Source organism: Taudactylus pleione, unplaced genomic scaffold (assembly GCF_031769625.1).
Source record: "Taudactylus pleione unplaced genomic scaffold, aTauple2 ptg000285l, whole genome shotgun sequence".
Lineage (NCBI taxonomy): Eukaryota > Metazoa > Chordata > Amphibia > Anura > Myobatrachidae > Taudactylus > Taudactylus pleione.
Window position 1 is genome coordinate 105,668 of NW_028284687.1, and position 23,254 is coordinate 128,921.

General features: G+C 44.0%; 1 protein-coding gene across 1 annotated transcript in view; it reads right to left on the reverse strand.

Moving 5' to 3' along the window:
• Positions 1 to 1,242: 1,242 nt before the first annotated feature.
• The window catches only part of LOC148512023 (uncharacterized), a 45,482-nt gene continuing 23,470 nt past the window's right edge, over positions 1,243 to 23,254 (reverse strand). Inside the window, 7 exon segments of the mRNA XM_088482370.1 lie at positions 1,243 to 6,504; positions 8,303 to 8,573; positions 8,664 to 8,981; positions 9,764 to 9,885; positions 10,001 to 10,079; positions 10,161 to 10,237; positions 10,240 to 10,278. Of these exon segments, the coding sequence (XP_088338496.1) occupies positions 5,015 to 6,504; positions 8,303 to 8,573; positions 8,664 to 8,981; positions 9,764 to 9,885; positions 10,001 to 10,079; positions 10,161 to 10,237; positions 10,240 to 10,278 (2,396 nt within the window). The 3' untranslated portion in view covers positions 1,243 to 5,014.

A 23,254-nucleotide genomic window follows, 5' to 3' on the forward strand; every position in this document is an offset into this window, starting at 1 on the left:
TATCAGTGAAGCAAGCCATCATTAGGCTTAAAGATCAAAACAAACCCATCAGAGAGATAGCAAAAACATTAGGTGTGGCCAAATCAACTGTTTGGAACATTCTTAAAAAGAAAGAACGCACCGGAGAGCTCAGCAACACCAAAAGACCCTGAAGACCACGGAAAACAACTGTGGTGGATGACAGAAGAATTATTTCCCTGGTGAAGAAAAACCCCTTCACAATAGTTGGCCAAATCAAGAACACTCTCCAGGAGGTAGGTGTATATGTGTCAAAGTCAACAATCAAGAGAAGACTTCACAAGAGTGAATATAGAGGGTTCACCACAAGATGTAAACCATTGGTGAGCCTCAAAAACAGGAAGACCAGATTAGAGTTTGCCAAACAACATCTAAAAAAGCCATTACAGTTCTGGAACAACATCCTATGGACAGATGAGACAAAGATCAAGTTGTACCAGAGTGATGGGAAGAGAAGAGTACGGAGAAGGAAAGGAACTGCTCATGATCCAAAACATACCACCTCATCAGTGAAACATGGTGGTGGTAGTGTCATGGAGTGGGCATGTATGGCTGCCAATGGAACTGGTTCCCTTGTATTTATTGATGATGTGACTGCTGACAAAAGCAGCAGATTGAATTCTGAAGTGTTTCTGGCAATACTATATGCTCATATTCAGTCAAATGCTTCAGAACTCATTGGACGGCACTTCAGAGTGCAGATGGACAATGACCCGAAGCATACTGCAAAAGCAACCAAAGAGTTTTTTAAGGCTAAAAAGTGGAATGTTATGCAATGGCCAAGTCAATCCCCAGACCTGAATCCGATTGAGCATGCATTTCACTTCATGAAGACAAAACTGAAGGGAAAATGCCCCAAGAACAAGCAGGAACTGAAAACATTAGCAGTAGAGGCCTGGCAGAGCATCACCAGGGATGAAACCCAGCGTCTGGTGATGTCTATGCGTTCCAGACTTCAGGCTGTAATTGCCTGCAAAGGATTTGCAACAAAGTATTAAAAAGTGAAAGTTAGATTTAGGATTGTTTAGTTTGTCCCATTACTTTTGGCCGCTTGAAAAGTGGGAGGCACATATAGACACCGTTGTAATCCCTACACCGTTCACCTGATTTGGATGTAATTACCCTCAAATTAAATCTGAAAGTCTGCAGGTAAATCACATCTTGTTTGTTTCATTTCAAAGCCATTGTGGTGGTGACTAGAGGCCAAAATATGAAAATTCTGTAATTGTCCCAATATTTATGCACCTGACTGTATATATGTATATTCTCAGTGATTTTCTATATGCCCTACATTGCAGTGCAGGATAATAAAATAACATAAGCCTGGATATATTTGTGAGTTGCTGAATGAATATAAACGTCCACATATTCCTGTTTTATCATACCCCAAATATTCCAGGTGAGTATCTTAAGAATACCACAAGACCGGCCGGTGTAACAGAGTAATAACATCAGGTGATGGTTACTGGCCCAAACCAAGTAGCGCCCATGGTCACCCCCCGGCTCCCCCCACCCCCGGGAGTATGTGAAGTATAACAAGCACATCTTTCTAATTCAGCTGCAGTGTGGCTGGTTTTCCCCATAGTAAGAGGCACTAGGAGTGCGCTGTACCCGGATATATATTACAGGAGCAGTGTAAATAGGCCCCTTTGTCATGTGAAAATTCATTTTAGTCGCAAGACTACTAATTTATTTGATATGTGACACTTGTATATGAGTCTTTATTCTATGCCAAGGACCATTGTGCTTCATATACAGATTCTGTTGCAAACAGATATACAAGTGTCGCATATCAAATAAATCAGCGCAGTCTCGTGAAGCGGATTGTCACAACCGTTTGCAACTAAGACGGATTTTCGGGTGAAAAGGATGTAAAAAAGACACTCGGCGTAAGCCGCGTAGCACGGGACCTGGAGTCTCAAGCCGCATGCGGTATTTAGGCTAGGTGTAGAAGGACACATCTGTAGAGCCTATGGTGCCTGGAGTAATGCACCCCATGGGTGTATGTGAAGTACGGGCATTTCTTTCTAATTTAGCTGCACCATGGCTGGTTTTCCGCATAGTAGGAGACAGAAGGTAGTGTGTCAATAGGGGTCCACAGGCAAAGTAACTGCAGGTGCAGAAAAAAGCAGCAGCCATTAGTGGGACTCAGCCCCATGGCCAGAGATGGGCCAGCAACTGACAGGGGAGACAGAGGCCCTCACTGACTCCAACAGCTTCCCAGGAGCAGCAACCACATGGCAATAGAGGAACTCTGGTGGTGGAACATGTGGCCCGAGGAACTACCAGGCCGTGACCTGGTAGAAGCACCACAGGACCCAGCTCAACATAAGAGCTACACACTGGACCCACCACCAGGGCCACCATAGACAAGGAGACCAGCATAGACCTCAGACTGTCGAGGCAGAAGCACTAGTATGATGTAATCATAGTTTAGCCGGAGAGGCCACGGACCTGCATCTTACTCTGATGTCACCATGGCCACGCCCTCTTTTGCATATATATTTAATAGAGATGTCACGACCACACACAGGGAACTTCGGAAAGAGGGCTGGAAGTCAAGGTACTAGGGTGTGGAGTGACCACAGATGAGGTGGAGGTAGGTGTGTCTTCCTCCTTAGCTAGATCCGAGTGTTAGTGAGACCTGACCAGAGGCGGAGTATAACCCACTGGTGGTTTTCACCAGTGATCCCTCCAATTGGCAGTGATCCCAAATACGCGCTATAGAGCATATTTTACCTGGTATTGAGGACCAGGGACTCACTTTTTTGAATGGGTAGGTCCCCGGGGACGCGCTCCGCTATGGCCAATCCCTGGCTCTTCCTTAAATGAGTGATTGACTGCAGACAATAAAAAGCAGACAGACCTTTTTGGCGGCAGCAGCAGCATTACAGGGACTGACCTGATGATTGTATTTTTTTCCTGTGGGGGTCAATGTGTTTGTATTTTTTCCTATGAGGGCCAATGTGTTTATATATTGTTTTCCTGTGGGGGCCAATGTGTTATATTTTTTTTTTCCTGTGGGGGCCAATGTGTTATATTTTTTTTTTCCTGTGGGGGCCAATGTGTTTATATACTTTTTTCCTGTAAGGTACAATGTGTTTGTTTTTTTCTTGTGGGGGCCAATGTGTTTATATATTTTTTCCTGTGGGGGCCAATGTGTTTGTATTTATTTCCTGTGGGAGCCAATGTGTTTATATATCTTTTTCCTGTGGGGGTCAATGATTTTGTATTGTTTTCCTGTGGGGGCCAATGTGTTTATATATTTTTTTCCTGTGGGGGACAGTTTATATTTTTTCATCCTAACAGGGCCATATTGTGTGCGTTTCTTCACGTGTTTGTTTTTTTCCTACCAGGGCCAATGTCATCTGCTACATGCTTCATGGGATGTAGCTGCTAAATTGTTAGATTTACAGATAACCTTAATTTAGATGGGACCCAGAAAAGGTCAGGGTAGGACCCCAATGTTTTTAAATAGAGGGGTCCCTGGGACCCACATTTTTTTGGCTCAGCTCGATCACTGAATTGGTATTTTGGCTTTACGGCACCCAGTGGGCAGGTCGCGGCCCTCTGGTCAGGTACCCAGAAACTAGCAATGAGACAAGGTGGCAGGGTAGAGAAAGATAACTACCCACACTGGGAAATAAGTCATAGAGAATACACTGGTGAGACACATAGAGGATGTACTTGAACAATGACTCGTAGAAAGTACACTGGAGGATGGCCCATAAGGGTATCACTGGAGAATGTCTCGTAGAAGATACACTAGAGAATAACTCGTAGAGGATACATTGATACATCAGCATGAGAGATGAACACCAGAAATCAGCATGAGAGATGAACACCAGAAATCAGCATGAGAGCTGAACGAGCACACTGGAGATCCTAAGGCGGAGAAGCACGAGAATATCTGAGCATGGAACCTGGAGCGATGTAAGGGACACAGTCACTGGAGAGTGAACAAAGTTGAACAGGCCCCTTCCTATTACCTGGAGTCCTGCTTTAAACTCCTAGGTAGCTATCCATTGGAGGAGAGTCAGCTGAGAGCTGGCAAGGCTACCACTGGATGAGACCATCAGGAAGATCAGGGGAAGCCGGCGCAATGGTGAGTAGTGGCTGATCCCAGGCCACAACCTGACTAGAGAAGTCAGAATATAAAGTGATGTCAGAAAAATAAAACTACAATTTAGCCTATATAAAAATATCGGCACAAAAGAAACTTTGAAAAAGATCCTTGCAGCATCCTCTTTGCTCAGATAAGAGAGAGCGAGCGCGGTCTTATAAAGACACTAATATACCCAGAATGCAAATGCTTCCAGGGCACCCACATATAGGACAGTCCTTATGCCTCACTATTGCTGTGTCCTCATTGTGTACCAGCCTTTTCTTTCTTAGTAATAGGTGTAAGTAATAAGTGATTCTGAGGTGCTCATATCTTAGACTCATAACTTATGGCAACATGGGAGTGACTACATTTCAGCAGGGCGTCCACACGTGGCTGTATAGATGTAAGTACGTGCTAATAAGTGTTCTGCATTTGGCCATTCCATGTCATTGTCAGGTGTTGGGTAGGTGTAAGTTGCCATTACAGGCCATGACGGCTGATCTAGTCAGTGGAGAGTGGTGAGTGCCTGACTCAGGATACCGCCAAGAGAATTGTGATGGAGGCAGTTAGCTAGAATTGCGCCCACATTACATGAGGCTCACAGTCAGAGTCAGTTTATAGCCTCACATTCCCCTGGGCACCTGGAATCATCACTCCAGAAATGTGAATTGGGGGGAGGATTTTTGCAAGAACTTGTCTATCAGGTTTCAAAAACAAATGAACAAATACACAAGAATGCGATTAGTACAGTAACTGAATGAGGCCATAACAAAAAAGAAACGTGAAAAGGTCACTAAAGAGCCTGTGACAGGAGAAATACTATGCTTACTCAGGTACTTTAGATAAAATATTCTCACTTGCAAACACAAAGAATCACCTGACTAACACCACTTACTCAGGACATGGAAATTGTTTCTCACCTGTGTGATTTCTCTGATGTGTGACCAGAGCTGATTTCTGTGTAAAACATTTCCCACACTCAGGACATGGAAATGGTTTCTCACCTGTGTGACTTCTCTGATGTTTAACAAGAGACGATTTGTGTGTAAAACATTTCCCACACTCCGGACATGGAAATGGCTTCTCACCTGTGTGACTTTTCTGATGTGTAACAAGAGCTGATTTCTGTGTAAAACATTTCCCACACTCCGGACATGGAAATGGTTTCTCACCTGTGTGAATTCTCTGATGTTTAACAAGAGATGATTTGTGTGTAAAACATTTCCCACACTCAGAACATGGAAATGGCCTCTCACCTGTGTGACTTCTCTGATGTGTAACAAGACCTGATTTCTGTGCAAAATATTTCCCACACTCAGAACATGGATATGGTGTCACACCTGTGTGCAACCTCTGATGCCAAACAAGTACTGAATTCACTTTAAAACATTTCCCACACTCAGGACATGAAAATGGTTTCTCACCAGTGTGAATTCTCAGATGTTTAACAAGTTCTGATTTCTGTGCAAAACATTTCCCACACTCAAGACAAGGAAATGGTTTATCACCTGTGTGAGCTCTCTGATGTCTAACAAGTTCTGATTTCTGTGCAAAACATTTCCCACACTCGGGACATGAAAATGGTTTCTCACTAGGATGAATTCTCAGATGTTTAACAAGTTCTGATTTCTGTGCAAAACATATCCCACACTCAAGACAAGGAAATGGTTTATCACCTGTGTGATGTCTCTGATGTCTAACAAGATGTGATTTCTGTGTAAAACATTTCTCACACTCAGAACATGTAAAAGGCTTCTCACCTGTGTGACTTTTCTGATGTGAAACAAGACCTTTTCTATTTGTAAAACATTTCCCACACTCAAGACACGGAAATGGTTTCTCACCTGTGTGAGTTCTCTGATGTGTAACAAGGTATGATTTCAGTGTAAACGATTTCTCACACTCAGAACATGGAAATGGTTTCTCACCTGTGTGACTTCTCTCATGTATAACAAGATCTGATTTCTGTGCAAAACATTTGCCACACTCAAGACATAGAAATGGTTTCTCACCTGTGTGAGTTCTCTGATGTCTAACAAGATGTGATTTGTTTGGAAAACATTTCTCACACTCAGAACATGGAAATGGCTTATCACCTGGCTGATGGGCGATAAGCTTTGTTTTCTGTGTAAAACATTTGGAATCTATAGAACAGGGAAATATTGTATCTACTTTCCGAGATGTAACAGATGCAACAATATCAGAGTTTTTAGAACACTCCCCATAATCAGAGGGATCAGGTGAAATATCTGCACTGTGAGGTACTGGAGGCATAACTGGGGTAATTGGGGAACCTCGAGTGATGATATCATCATCAATTTCACAATTCTGAGTTATAACGAGATGATCCTCTGAGACATTCCGGCTGCTACATCCATCTGCTGGGAATAAAATACATATGGAAATATTAATGTTTGGTTACAAGATTTCTTTTAGAATACTGACTAAGGTGAATGTCCCCAAATTGCCAGGAAATTGAAATATGTTGGGTATTATATAAATTATTAATTGGCACCAAAATATACCAATATCAATAGATATAAATATATATAGTCATGTGCCAGAAAACTGAGACAGCCACGACAATTCCCAGTACATGCCACCCCACTCTGAATGAAAAGGTATCTTCCTCCACTCAGGTACAACAGTATATATGGTAGGTGGTCATAATGCTCTGGCTCATCCAGTGATCGTGCTGAGTGGGCTTCTAACTCCACAGTTTCTGGGTCCATCACAATTTGTGCTTTTGAGATCCCCATATGCAATGAGAACACCCCAAATGGCCTACACATTCTGTACACTAAGGAAAGTCACATTCATATTAGAACTACAGACAATGCTTATACAGTAAATACATTACCTTGATTTTACATAGCCCCCTCTCTCTTCCCAGCACTGCATTTGAGGGCTAAGGGCAGGAAGCAGTTGGGAAATTCCAGGGGGCGGCAGTTTGGACAGTACTGGGGACAAGTAGAAGTTGGGGTAGAAGGGGGTAAGGGCATGCAGTGTTGGGGGTAGTATGTGCAGACAACATCTGAGACAGTGCTGGGGGCAGGGAGGGGACAAGGGCAGGAAGTTCTAGGGGTATATAGGAGTAAAGGGTAGATAGCAGCTGGGGCAGTACTGGGGGGCAAGGCAGGGGTTAGGGTCAGGGAGTACTGGGGTAGGGAGGGGACAGGACAGAAGCTGGGGCAGTACTAGGGGAAGGGAAGAGGTAAGGGTAGATAGCAGTTAGGGAAGTGGTTACCTCCTTCCTCCTACTGGGAGCCCCTGGCCAGGTCAGTGTTGTAGGCCTCTAGCCTGAGCTGCAGCCCCAGCTTCTCCCTCAGCAGCCAGTTGTAGAACTCCAGTTCACTTATGCCCCGGACAGTGTCAACTTCCCCATCCTTCTGCGTGCACAGAGCTGTCAGAAGGAGTTGGGGATGGAGTGCAGGCTGCTGGAGGGGCCCAGCACCACCAACAACTCTGCTGCATCCAAGAAGGATGTTTGATTGAGAGCCTGGAGATCGGAGAGGCATGGAGGTCTCATGCAGTGATTGGATGAGACGCTGCCGACGGCAATTGGATGAGATGCTGCCAGCAGTAATTGGCTGCTGCTGCGCATACCAGATCCACAGATTAAGGAAGCCTCACATCCAAGTATTGTTCTATCGCTGCTGGGTTCTGGATCTGTCTAAATGCAGGAGAGTAGTGTGGATGGAAATTTTTTGTTACACTACTGCTTATAGAATGAGAAGTCTTCATCTCCGAAAGTCCCGTGTACCCTTTTCCTTATGACGTGTTCCCCAACCACATGGTGATCTCTTCAGTGGGCAGAAAGGTCTCCTGTGTCTAGTGTATCTTGGGAGCAGGTGAGCAACAACAACTACAGCCTCCAGGTACAATGAGTTATTACTAGCCCATACTACGGCCACTGGTGAGAGATGATAGTAGGCTATGTGGGTTACACCAGAAAGTGTGAAAAAGAGACTGGTTAGATCTCTGGGCTGGTAACACACAGTGACATGATGTGAGGGGGAGCAGGAGTATAATAGGGGCTGATGGCTTCTGACTCCCCCACTGGTCAGATACATTTCCCTCATTAGTTTGTACTAATAGAGGAGGATGCAGGATAAGAAATTGTTGTAGTGATTGAGCAAGGAGGATATGTGACTAATGTAATAAAAGCTAATTACTCACCTGTGCTGATATCTGTAGGGATTTCCTCCTCCTTACACTGCTGATCACCCCTCGCATACATTTCTTTTTCTCCCTTTATATCTTCTACCTTTATATCAGTCACATACGTCTCTTCTCCTCCCTTTATATCTTCTGCCTTCATATCAGTCAAATACGTCTCTTCTTTTCCCTCTATATCTTCTGCCTTATTATCAGTCACATACATCTCTTCTCCCTCTATATCTTCTGGCTTCAAATCAGTCACATACATCTCTTCTTCTCCCTCTATATCTTCTGTCTTTATATCAGTCACATATGTCTCTTCTTCTCCCTCTGTATCTTCTGCCTTCATATCAGTCACATATGTCTCTTCTTCTCCCTCTATATCTTCTGCCTTTATATCAGTCACATACGTCTCTTCTCCCTCTATATCTTCTGCCTTTATATCAGTCACATATGTCTCTTGTTCTCCCTCTATATCTTCTGCCTTTATATCAGTCACATACGTCTCTTCTTCTCCCTCTATATCTTCTGCCTTTATATCAGTCACATACGTCTCTTCTTCTCCCTCTATATCTTCTGTTTTTATATCAGTCACATACGTCTCTTCTTCTCCCTCTATATCTTCTGCCTTCATATTAGTCACATACGTCTCTTCTCCCTGTGTATCTTCTGCCTTCATATCAGTCAGATCTTCACCCTAAATATACAAGTGTGAAGTAATGTGTAACACCTGCGCTCAAAAAACAGGTGCAGCAAGATTTCAAATACATGATCACCTCCCTAAACAAACATAAATGAAAATATAAAAAAGCAAACCCAGTGCTCCTTCAGTTAGGAGTATTGAGATATGTTCAATGTCAGATAGTAATAGTCATAGGAAACTTGTACAGTTCTTTTCTTTGTGTCAATCTTCCAACCATGTGGTGTACGTATAAAATCCTTAATATGACCCCACATCCCCAGCAGTGTACACCTGTTTATCCCGGTCACTTTATTCTTTTTTTTTCTTTCTTGAAAAAAGTTTTATCTTTAATGTACCCGATATCTATTTCTATATGGGCAGCTTCCCAAAAGGTCCTCTCCGGCTTATAAAGCTATAATAGCAGCAAATATATATATATATATATATATATATAGGTGTTTTATAACTTTGTGATTAGTTGCTCTTTTCGCGTATTTTACATTGGAAAGGACTGTACAGAAATTCCATCATTTCTTGCACAAAAATATGGACATCTAGCAGACAGAATGGACTTAAGTTTTAACTTTTTGCAGTTATCTATTGCATGTGCCCCACAAGGTGCGCTGGCTTTGCTTTTTTATGTTTTCCTTCACCCTAAATAACCCATAAAATTATACAGTGGGATTATCATTGAGTGTAAACAGTATAATATCAGTGGATAAGACACACACAGCTTCTGTACACACCATATAGCGACAGTCACTTTGGTATATTGTGAGACCCTAAAACCCACCTACCTGATACTCCTGTGGGATCCTGTGATTCTCCTCTGTACAATCCTGGGAATACAGAGGACGGGGACATCTGTCTGGGGTATTTCTGTTACTGGGTCCATTTGTAGGAGACACACAGTGACTGAGTACATTGTATAAATGTGATTATCAGGTGATGTGTGTATAGGGGGTCCCCATACCTGCTCTCCCCTGTACAATAAACGAGTCTACTCTTACCCAGTAATGTGAGGGGCCGGTGATTTTCCATCATCACGTCCTTGTACAGACCCTTGTCCTGCAAGGAGATATAGACAATGACATCCTGACACCTTATAGGAACCTGACACACACAATGATACAGTCATCACCCAGACACCCACCCCCCGGTGTTACGGTATAATGTCCCATTCCCAGCAGTCACCTCTCCAGTCAGCAGCTGAATGATCTTGTTGGTGAGTTCCAGGATCTTCTGGTCATTGTGTCTCTCATGTATCAGTCAGGTGGAGGCACTGTTTTGGGGCTCTGAGTTCTGCTCAGTCCTACTGAGACATGGGGACCCAGATTTCCTTACTTCCCCAGTCATGACCCTGTATCAATACTATAGATATAAGAGATGTCACTGTGACACCTGCAGATCCTCTCACCTCCCCAGTCATGTACCTGTATTATTACTATAGCAATAAGTGATATCAATGTGACACTCCCAGATCCCTTCACCTTCCCAGTCATTTCCCTGTATTATTACTAGAGATATAAGTGATGTCACTGTGACACCTGCAGACCATTTCACCTCCCCAGTCATGTCCCTGTATTATTACTATAGATATAAGTGATGTCACTGTGACACCCCCAGATCCTCTCACCTCCCCAGTCATGTCCCTGTATTATTACTATAGATATAAGTGATGTCACTGTGACACTCCCAGATCCCCTCACCTCCCCAGTCATGTCCCTGTATTATTACTATACATATAAGTGATGTCACTGTGACACTCCCAGATCCCCTCACCTCCCCAGTCATGTCCCTGTATTATTACTATAGCTATAAGTGGCGTCACTGTGACACTCCCAGATCCCCTCACCTCCCCAGTCATGTCCCTGTATTATTACTATAGCTATAAGTGGCGTCACTGTGACACTCCCAGATCCCCTCACCTCCCCAGTCATGTCCCTGTATTATTATTAAAGATATAAGTGATGTCACTGTGACTCTCCCAGATCCCCTCACCTCCCCAGTCATGTCCCTGTATTATTACTATAGATATAAGTGATGTCACTGTGACACCCCCAGATCCTCCCACCTCCCCAGTCATGTCCCTGTATTATTACTATACATATAAGTGATGTCACTGTGACACTCCCAGACCCTCTCACCTTCCCAGTCATGTCCCTGTGCTATTACTAGAGATATAAGTGATATCACTGTGACACTCCCAGATACCCTCACCTTCCCAGTCATGTCCCTGTGTTATTACTATAGATATAAGTGATGTCACTGTAACACTCCCAGATCCTCTCACCTCCCCAGTCATGTCCCTGTATTATTACTATAGATATAAGTGATGTCACTGTGACACTCCCAGATCCCCTCACCTCCCCAGTCATGTCCCTGTGTTATTACTATAGATATAAGTGATGTCACTGTGACACTCCCAGATACCCTCACCTTCCCAGTCATGTCCCTGTGTTATTACTATAGCTATAAGTGATGTCACTGTGACACTCCCAGATCACCTCACCTCCCCAGTCATGTCCCTGTATTATTACTATAGATATATGTGATGTCACTGTGACACCCCCAGATCCTCTCACCTCCCCAGTCATGTCCCTGTATTATTACTATAGATATAAGTGATGTCACTGTGACACTCCCAGACCCTCTTACCTTCCCAGTCATGTCCCTGTATTATTACTATAGATATAAGTGATGTCACTGTGACACCCCCAGATCTTCTCACCTCCCCAGTCATGTCCCTGTATTATTACTATAGATATAAGTGATATCACTGTGACACCCCCAGATCCTCTCACCTCCCCAGTCATGTCCCTGTATTATTACTATAGATATAAGTGATATCACTGTGACACTCCCAGACCCTCTCACCTTCCCAGTCATGTCCCTGTGTTATTACTATAGATATAAGTGATATCACTGTGACACTCCCAGATACCCTCACCTTCCCAGTCATGTCCCTGTGTTATCACTATAACTATAAGTGATGTCACTGTGACACTCCCAGATCCCCTCACCTCCCCAGTCATGTCCCTGTATTATTATTATAGATATAAGTGATGTCACTGTGACACTCCCAGATCCCCTCACCTCCCCAGTCATGTCCCTGTATTATTACTATAGATATATGTGATGTCACTGTGACACCCCCAGATCATCTCACCTCCCCAGTCATGTCCCTGTATTATTACTATAGATATAAGTGACGTCACTGTGACACTCCCAGATCCCCTCACCTCCCCAGTCATGTCCCTGTATTATTACTATAGCTATAAGTGGCGTCACTGTGACACCCCCAGATCCTCTCACCTCCCCAGTCATGTCCCTGTATTACTATTAAAGATATAAGTGATGTCACTGTGACTCCCAGATCCCCTCACCTCCCCAGTCATGTCCCTGTATTATTACTATAGATATAAGTGATGTCACTGTAACACTCCCAGATCCCCTCAACTCCCGTCATGTCCCTGTATTATTACTATAGATATAAGTGATGTCACTGTGACACTCCCAGATACCCTCACCTTCCAAGTCATGTCCCTGTGTTATTACTATAACTATAAGTGATGTCACTGTGACACTCCCAGATCCCCTCACCTTCCCAGTCATGTCCCTGTATTATTACTATAGATATAAGTGATGTCACTGTGACACTCCCAGATCCCCTCACCTCCCCAGTCATGTCCCTGTATTATTACTATAGATATAAGTGATGTCACTGTGACACCCCCAGATCCTCTCACCTCCCCAGTCATGTCCCTGTATTATTACTATAGATATAAGTGATGTCACTGTGACACTCCCAGACCCTCTTACCTTCCCAGTCATGTCCCTGTATTATTACTATAGATATAAGTGATGTCACTGTGACACCCCCAGATCTTCTCACCTCCCCAGTCATGTCCCTGTATTATTACTATAGATATAAGTGATATCACTGTGACACCCCCAGATCCTCTCACCTCCCCAGTCATGTCCCTGTATTATTACTATAGATATAAGTGATATCACTGTGACACTCCCAGACCCTCTCACCTTCCCAGTCATGTCCCTGTGTTATTACTATAGATATAAGTGATATCACTGTGACACTCCCAGATACCCTCACCTTCCCAGTCATGTCCCTGTGTTATCACTATAACTATATGTGATGTCACTGTGACACTCCCAGATCCCCTCACCTCCCCAGTCATGTCCCTGTATTATTATTATAGATATAAGTGATGTCACTGTGACACTCCCAGATCCCCTCACCTCCCCAGTCATGTCCCTGTATTATTACTATAGATATATGTGATGTCACTGTGACACCCCCAGTCCATCTCACCTCCCCAGTCATGTCCCTGTATTATTACTATAGATATAAGTGACGTCACTGTGACACTCCCAGATCCCCTCACCTCCCCAGTCATGTCCCTGTATTATTACTATAGCTATAAGTGGCGTCACTGTGACACTCCCAGATCCCCTCACCTCCCCAGTCATGTCCCTGTATTATTATTAAAGATATAAGTGATGTCACTGTGACTCCCAGATCCCCTCACCTCCCCAGTCATGTCCCTGTATTATTACTATAGATATAAGTGATGTCACTGTAACACTCCCAGATCCCCTCAACTCCCGTCATGTCCCTGTATTATTACTATAGATATAAGTGATGTCACTGTGACACTCCCAGATACCCTCACCTTCCCAGTCATGTCCCTGTGTTATTACTATAACTATAAGTGATGTCACTGTGACACTCCCAGATCCCCTCACCTTCCCAGTCATGTCCCTGTATTATTACTATAGATATAAGTGATGTCACTGTGACACTCCCAGATCCCCTCACCTCCCCAGTCATGTCCCTGTATTATTACTATAGATATAAGTGATGTCACTGTGACACCCACAGATCCTCTCACCTCCCCAGTCATGTCCCTGTATTATTACTATAGATATAAGTGATGTCACTGTGACACTCCCAGATCCCCTCACCTTCCCAGTCATGTCCCTGTATTATTACTATAGATATAAGTGATGTCACTGTGACACTCCCAGATCCTCTCACCTCCCCAGTCATGTCCCTGTATTATTACTATAGATATAAGTGATGTCACTGTGACACTCCCAGATACCCTCACCTTCCCAGTCATGTCCCTGTGTTATTACTATAACTATAAGTGATGTCACTGTGACACTCCCAGATCCCCTCACCTCCCCAGTCATGTCCCTGTATTATTACTATAGATATAAGAGATGTCACTGTGACACCCACAGATCCTCTCACCTCCCGTCATGTCCCTGTATTATTACTATAGATATAAGTGATGTCACTGTGACACTCCCAGATACCCTCACCTTACCAGTCATGTCCCTGTGTTATTACTATAGATATAAGTGATATCACTGTGACACTCCCAGATGCCCTCACCTTCCCAGTCATGTCCCTGTGTTATTACTATAGATATATGTGATATCACTGTGACACTCCCATACCCTCACCTTCCCAGTTATGTCCCTGTATTATTACTATAGATATAAGTGATGTCACTGTAACACTCCCAGATCCCCTCAACTCCCGTCATGTCCCTGTATTATTACTATAGCTATAAGTGGCGTCACTGTGACACTCCCAGGTCCCCTCACCTCCCCAGTCATGTCCCTGTATTATTATTAAAGATATAAGTGATGTCACTGTGACTCTCCCAGATCCCCTCACCTTCCCAGTCATGTCCCTGTGTTATTACTATAGATATATGTGATATCACTGTGACACTCCCATACCCTCACCTTCCCAGTTATGTCCCTGTATTATTACTATAGATATAAGTGATGTCACTGTGACACTGCCAGATCCTCTCACCTCCCCAGTCATGTCCCTGTATTATTACTATAGATATAAGTGATGTCACTGTGACACTCCCAGATCCCCTCACCTCCCCAGTCATGTCCCTGTATTATTACTATAGACATAAGTGATGTCACTGTGACACTCCCAGATCCCCTCACCTCCCCAGTCATGTCCCTGTATTATTGCTATAGACATAAGTGATGTCACTGTGACACTCCCAGACCCTCTCACCTCCCCAGTCATGTCCCTGTATTATTGCTATAGATATAAGTGATGTCACTGTGACACTCCCAGATCCCCTCACCTCCCCAGTCATGTCCCTGTATTATTACTATACATATAAGTGACGTCACTGTGACACTCCCAGATCTCCTCACCTCCCCAGTCATGTCCCTGTATTATTACTATAGATATAAGTGATGTCACTGTGACACTCCCAGATCCTCTCACCTCCCCAGTCATGTCCCTGTATTATTACTATACATATAAGTGACGTCACTGTGACACTCCCAGATCTCCTCACCTCCCCAGTCATCTCCCTGTGTTATTACTATAGATATAAGTGATGTCACTGTGACACTCCCAGATACCCTCACCTCCCCAGTCATGTCCCTGTGTTATTACTATAGATATAAGTGATGTCACTGTGACACTCCCAGATACCCTCACCTTCCCAGTCATGTCCATGTGTTATTACTATAGCTATAAGTGATGTCACTGTGACACTCCCAGATCCCCTCACCTCCCCAGTCATGTCCCTGTATTATTACTATAGATATAAGTGATGTCACTGTGACACCCCCAGATCCCCTCACCTCCCCAGTCATGTCCCTGTATTATTACTATAGATATAAGTGATGTCACTGTGACACTCCCAGATCCTCCCACCTCCCCAGTCATGTCCCTGTATTATTACTATAGATATATAAGTGATATCACTGTGACACTCCCAGACCCTCTCACCTTCCCAGTCATGTCCCTGTGTTATTACTAGAGATATAAGTGATATCACTGTGACACTCCCAGACCCTCTCACCTTCCCAGTCATGTCCCTGTGTTATTACTATAGATATAAGTGATGTCACTGTGACAGTCCCAAATCCCCTCACCTCCCCAGTCATGTCCCTGTATTATTACTAAAGATATATGTGATGTCACTGTGACACCCGCAGATCCTCTCACCTCCCCAGTCATGTCCCTGTATTATTACTATAGATATATAAGTGATATCACTGTGACACTCCCAGACCCTCTTACCTTCCCAGTCATGTCCCTGTATTATTACTATAGATATAAGTGATGTCACTGTGACACTCCCAGATCCCCTCACCTTCCCAGTCATGTCCCTGTATTATTACTATAGATATAAGTGATGTCAGTGTGACACCCCCAGATCCTCTCACCTCCCCAGTCATGTCCCTGTATTATTACTATAGATATAAGTGATGTCAGTGTGACACCCCCAGATCCTCTCACCTCCCCAGTCATGTCCCTGTATTATTACTATAGATATAAGTGATGTCACTGTGACACTCCCAGATCCCCTCACCTCCCCAGTCATGTCCCTGTATTATTACTATAGATATAAGTGATGTCACTGTGACACTCCCAGATCCCCTCACCTCCCCAGTCATGTCCCTGTATTATTACTATAGATATAAGTGATATCACTGTGACACACCCAGACCCTCTCACCTTCCCAGTCATGTCCCTGTATTATTACTATAGATATAAGTGATGTCACTGTGACACTACCAGATCCCCTCACCTCCCCAGTCATGTCCCTGTATTATTACTATAGATATAAGTGATGTCACTGTGACACTACCAGATCCCCTCACCTCCCCAGTCATGTCCCTGTATTATTACTATAGATATAAGTGATGTCACTGTGACACTCCCAGATCCCCTCACCTCCCCAGTCATGTCCCTGTATTATTACTATAGATATAAGTGATGTCACTGTGACACTCCCAGATCCCCTCACCTCCCCAGTCAAGTCCCTGTATTATTACTATAGATATAAGTGGCGTCACTGTGACACTCCCAGATCCCCTCACCTCCCCAGTCATGTCCCTGTATTATTATTAAAGATATAAGTGATGTCACTGTGACTCTCCCAGATCCCCTCACCTCCCCAGTCATGTCCGAGTATTATTACTATAGATATAAGTGATGTCACTGTAACACTTCCAGATCCCCTCAACTCCCGTCATGTCCCTGTATTATTACTATTGATATAAGTGATGTCACTGTGACACTCCCAGATCCCCTCACCTCCCCAGTCATGTCCCTGTATTATTACTATAGATATAAGTGATGTCACTGTGACACTCCCAGATCCCCTCACCTCCCCAGTCATGTCCCTGTATTATTACTATAGATATAAGTGATGTCACTGTAACACTCCCAGATCCCCTCACCTCCCCAGTCATGTCCCTGTATTATTACTATAGATATAAGTGATGTCACTGTGACACTCCCAGATCCCCTCACCTCCCCAGTCATGTCCCTGTATTATTACTATAGATATAAGTGATGTCACTGTAACACTTCCAGATCAGCTCACCTCCCCAGTCATGTCCCTGTATTATTATTAAAGATATAAGTGATGTCACTGTGACTCTCCCAGATCCCCTCACCTCCCCAGTCATGTCCCTGTGTTATTACTATAGATATAAGTGATGTCACTGTGACACTCCCAGATACCCTCACCTCCCCAGTCATGTCCCTGTGTTATTACTATAGATATAAGTGATGTCACTGTGACATTCCCAGATACCCTCACCTTCCCAGTCATGTCCCTGTGTTATTACTATAGCTATAAGTGATGTCACTGTGACACTCCCAGATCCCCTCACCTCCCCAGTCATGTCCCTGTATTATTACTATAGATATAAGTGATGTCACTGTGACACTCCCAGATCCCCTCATCTCCCCAGTCATGTCCCTGTATTATTACTACAGATATATGTGATGTCACTGTGACACCCCCAGATCCTCTCACCTCCCCAGTCATGTCCCTGTATTATTACTACAGATATATAAGTGATATCACTGTGACACTCCCAGACCCTCTTACCTTCCCAGTCATGTCACTGTATTATTACTATAGATATAAGTGATGTCACTGTGACACCCCCAGATCCTCTCACCTCCCCAGTCATGTCCCTGTATTATTACTATAGATATAAGTGATATCACTGTGACACTCCCAGATCCCCTCACCTCCCCAGTCATGTCCCTGTATTATTACTATAGATATAAGTGATGTCACTGTGACACTCCCAGATCCCCTCACCTCCCGTCATGTCCCTCTATTATTACTATAGATATAAGTGATGTCACTGTAACACTTCCAGATCCCCTCAACTCCCGTCATGTCCCTCTATTATTACTATAGATATAAGTGATGTCACTGTGACACTCCCAGATCCCCTCACCTCCCCAGTCATGTCCGTGTTATTACTATAGATATAAGTGATATCACTGTGACACTCCCAGATCCCCTCATCTTCCCAGTCATGTCCCTGTGTTATAACTATAACTATAAGTGATGTCACTGTGACACTCCCAGATCGCCTCACCTCCCCAGTCATGTCCCTGTATTATTACTATAGATATAAGTGATGTCACTGTGACACTCCCAGATCCCCTCACCTCCCCAGTCATGTCCCTGTATTATTACTATAGATATAAGTGATGTCACTGTGACACTCCCAGACCCTCTCACCTTCCCAGTCATGTCCCTGTATTATTACTATAGATATAAGTGATGTCACTGTGACACTCCCAGACCCTCTCACCTTCCCAGTCATGTCCCTGTATTATTACTATAGATATAAGTGATGTCACTGTGACACTCCCAGATGCCCTCACCTCCCCAGTCATGTCCCTGTATTATTACTATAGATATAAGTGATGTCACTGTGACACTCCCAGATCCCCTCACCTCCCCAGTCATGTCCCTGTATTATTACTATAGATATAAGTGATGTCACTGTGACACTCCCAGATCCCCTCACCTCCCCAGTCATGTCCCTGTATTATTACTATAGATATAAGTGATGTCACTGTGACACCCCCAGATCCCCTCACCTCCCCAGTCATGTCCCTGTATTATTACTATAGCTATAAGTGGCATCACTGTGACACTCCCAGATCCCCTCACCTCCCCAGTCATGTCCCTGTATTATTACTATAGATATAAGTGATGTCACTGTAACACTCCCAGATCCCCTCAACTCCCGTCATGTCCCTGTATTATTACTATAGATATAAGTGATGTCACTGTGACACTCCCAGATCCCCTCACCTTCCCAGTCATGTCCCTGTGTTATTACTATAACTATAAGTGATGTCACTGTGACACTCCTAGATCCCCTCACCTCCCCAGTCATGTCCCTGTATTATTACTATAGATATAAGTGATGTTACTGTGACTCTCCCAGATCCCCTCACCTCCCCAGTCATGTCCCTGTATTATTACTATAGATATAAGTGATGTCACTGTGCCACTCCCAGATACCCTCACCTCCAGTCATGTCCCTGTATTATTACTATAGATATAAATGATGTCACTGTGACACTCCCAGATACCCTCACCTTACCAGACATGTCCCTGTGTTATTACTATAGATATAAGTGATATCACTGTGACACTCCCAGATACCCTCACCTCCCCAGTCATGTCCCTGTATTATTACTATAGCTATAAGTGATGTCACTGTGACACTCCCAGATCCCCTCACCTTCCCAGTCATGTCCGTGTATTATTACTATAGATATAAGTGATGTCACTGTGACGCCCCCAGATCCCCTCACCTCCCCAGTCATGTCCCTGTATTATTACTATAGATATAAGTGATGTCACTGTGACACTCCCAGATCCCCTCACCTTCCCAGTCATGTCCCTGTATTATTACTATAGATATAAGTGATGTCACTGTGACACCCCCAGATCCCCTCACCTCCCCAGTCGTGTCCCTGTATTATTACTATAGATATAAGTGATGTCACTGAGAGACTCACAGATCCCCTCACCTCCCCAGTCATGTCCCTGTATTATTACTATAAATATAAGTGATGTCACTGTGACACTCCCAGATCCCCTCACCTCCCCAGTCATGTCCCTGTATTATTACTATAGATATAAGTGATGTCACTGTGACACTCCCAGATCCCCTCACCTCCCCAGTCATGTCCCTGTATTATTACTATAGATATAAGTGATGTCACTGTGACACTCCCAGATCCCCTCACCTCCCCAGTCATGTCCCTGTATTATTACTATAGATATAAGTGATGTCACTGTGACACTCCCAGATCCCCTCACCTCCCCAGTCATGTCCCTGTATTATTACTATAGATATAAGTGATATCACTGTGACACACCCAGACCCTCTCACCTTCCCAGTCATGTCCCTGTATTATTACTATAGATATAAGTGATGTCACTGTGACACTACCAGATCCCCTCACCTCCCCAGTCATGTCCCTGTATTATTACTATAGATATAAGTGATGTCACTGTGACACTACCAGATCCCCTCACCTCCCCAGTCATGTCCCTGTATTATTACTATAGATATAAGTGATGTCACTGTGACACTCCCAGATCCCCTCACCTCCCCAGTCATGTCCCTGTATTATTACTATAGATATAAGTGATGTCACTGTGACACTCCCAGATCCCCTCACCTCCCCAGTCAAGTCCCTGTATTATTACTATAGATATAAGTGGCGTCACTGTGACACTCCCAGATCCCCTCACCTCCCCAGTCATGTCCCTGTATTATTATTAAAGATATAAGTGATGTCACTGTGACTCTCCCAGATCCCCTCACCTCCCCAGTCATGTCCGAGTATTATTACTATAGATATAAGTGATGTCACTGTAACACTTCCAGATCCCCTCAACTCCCGTCATGTCCCTGTATTATTACTATTGATATAAGTGATGTCACTGTGACACTCCCAGATCCCCTCACCTCCCCAGTCATGTCCCTGTATTATTACTATAGATATAAGTGATGTCACTGTGACACTCCCAGATCCCCTCACCTCCCCAGTCATGTCCCTGTATTATTACTATAGATATAAGTGATGTCACTGTAACACTCCCAGATCCCCTCACCTCCCCAGTCATGTCCCTGTATTATTACTATAGATATAAGTGATGTCACTGTGACACTCCCAGATCCCCTCACCTCCCCAGTCATGTCCCTGTATTATTACTATAGATATAAGTGATGTCACTGTAACACTTCCAGATCAGCTCACCTCCCCAGTCATGTCCCTGTATTATTATTAAAGATATAAGTGATGTCACTGTGACTCTCCCAGATCCCCTCACCTCCCCAGTCATGTCCCTGTGTTATTACTATAGATATAAGTGATGTCACTGTGACACTCCCAGATACCCTCACCTCCCCAGTCATGTCCCTGTGTTATTACTATAGATATAAGTGATGTCACTGTGACATTCCCAGATACCCTCACCTTCCCAGTCATGTCCCTGTGTTATTACTATAGCTATAAGTGATGTCACTGTGACACTCCCAGATCCCCTCACCTCCCCAGTCATGTCCCTGTATTATTACTATAGATATAAGTGATGTCACTGTGACACTCCCAGATCCCCTCATCTCCCCAGTCATGTCCCTGTATTATTACTACAGATATATGTGATGTCACTGTGACACCCCCAGATCCTCTCACCTCCCCAGTCATGTCCCTGTATTATTACTACAGATATATAAGTGATATCACTGTGACACTCCCAGACCCTCTTACCTTCCCAGTCATGTCACTGTATTATTACTATAGATATAAGTGATGTCACTGTGACACCCCCAGATCCTCTCACCTCCCCAGTCATGTCCCTGTATTATTACTATAGATATAAGTGATATCACTGTGACACTCCCAGATCCCCTCACCTCCCCAGTCATGTCCCTGTATTATTACTATAGATATAAGTGATGTCACTGTGACACTCCCAGATCCCCTCACCTCCCGTCATGTCCCTCTATTATTACTATAGATATAAGTGATGTCACTGTAACACTTCCAGATCCCCTCAACTCCCGTCATGTCCCTCTATTATTACTATAGATATAAGTGATGTCACTGTGACACTCCCAGATCCCCTCACCTCCCCAGTCATGTCCGTGTTATTACTATAGATATAAGTGATATCACTGTGACACTCCCAGATCCCCTCATCTTCCCAGTCATGTCCCTGTGTTATAACTATAACTATAAGTGATGTCACTGTGACACTCCCAGATCGCCTCACCTCCCCAGTCATGTCCCTGTATTATTACTATAGATATAAGTGATGTCACTGTGACACTCCCAGATCCCCTCACCTCCCCAGTCATGTCCCTGTATTATTACTATAGATATAAGTGATGTCACTGTGACACTCCCAGACCCTCTCACCTTCCCAGTCATGTCCCTGTATTATTACTATAGATATAAGTGATGTCACTGTGACACTCCCAGACCCTCTCACCTTCCCAGTCATGTCCCTGTATTATTACTATAGATATAAGTGATGTCACTGTGACACTCCCAGATGCCCTCACCTCCCCAGTCATGTCCCTGTATTATTACTATAGATATAAGTGATGTCACTGTGACACTCCCAGATCCCCTCACCTCCCCAGTCATGTCCCTGTATTATTACTATAGATATAAGTGATGTCACTGTGACACTCCCAGATCCCCTCACCTCCCCAGTCATGTCCCTGTATTATTACTATAGATATAAGTGATGTCACTGTGACACCCCCAGATCCCCTCACCTCCCCAGTCATGTCCCTGTATTATTACTATAGCTATAAGTGGCATCACTGTGACACTCCCAGATCCCCTCACCTCCCCAGTCATGTCCCTGTATTATTACTATAGATATAAGTGATGTCACTGTAACACTCCCAGATCCCCTCAACTCCCGTCATGTCCCTGTATTATTACTATAGATATAAGTGATGTCACTGTGACACTCCCAGATCCCCTCACCTTCCCAGTCATGTCCCTGTGTTATTACTATAACTATAAGTGATGTCACTGTGACACTCCTAGATCCCCTCACCTCCCCAGTCATGTCCCTGTATTATTACTATAGATATAAGTGATGTTACTGTGACTCTCCCAGATCCCCTCACCTCCCCAGTCATGTCCCTGTAATATTACTATAGATATAAGTTATATCACTGTGACACTCCCAGATCCCCTCACCTTCCGAGTCATGTCCCTGTATTATTACTATAGATATAAGTGATGTCACTGTGACACTCCCAGATACCCTCACCTCCCAGTCATGTCCCTGTGTTATTACTATAGATATAAGTGATATCACTGTGACACTCCCAGATACCCTCATCTCCCCGGTCATGTCCCTGTATTATTACTATAGATATATGTGATATCACTGTGA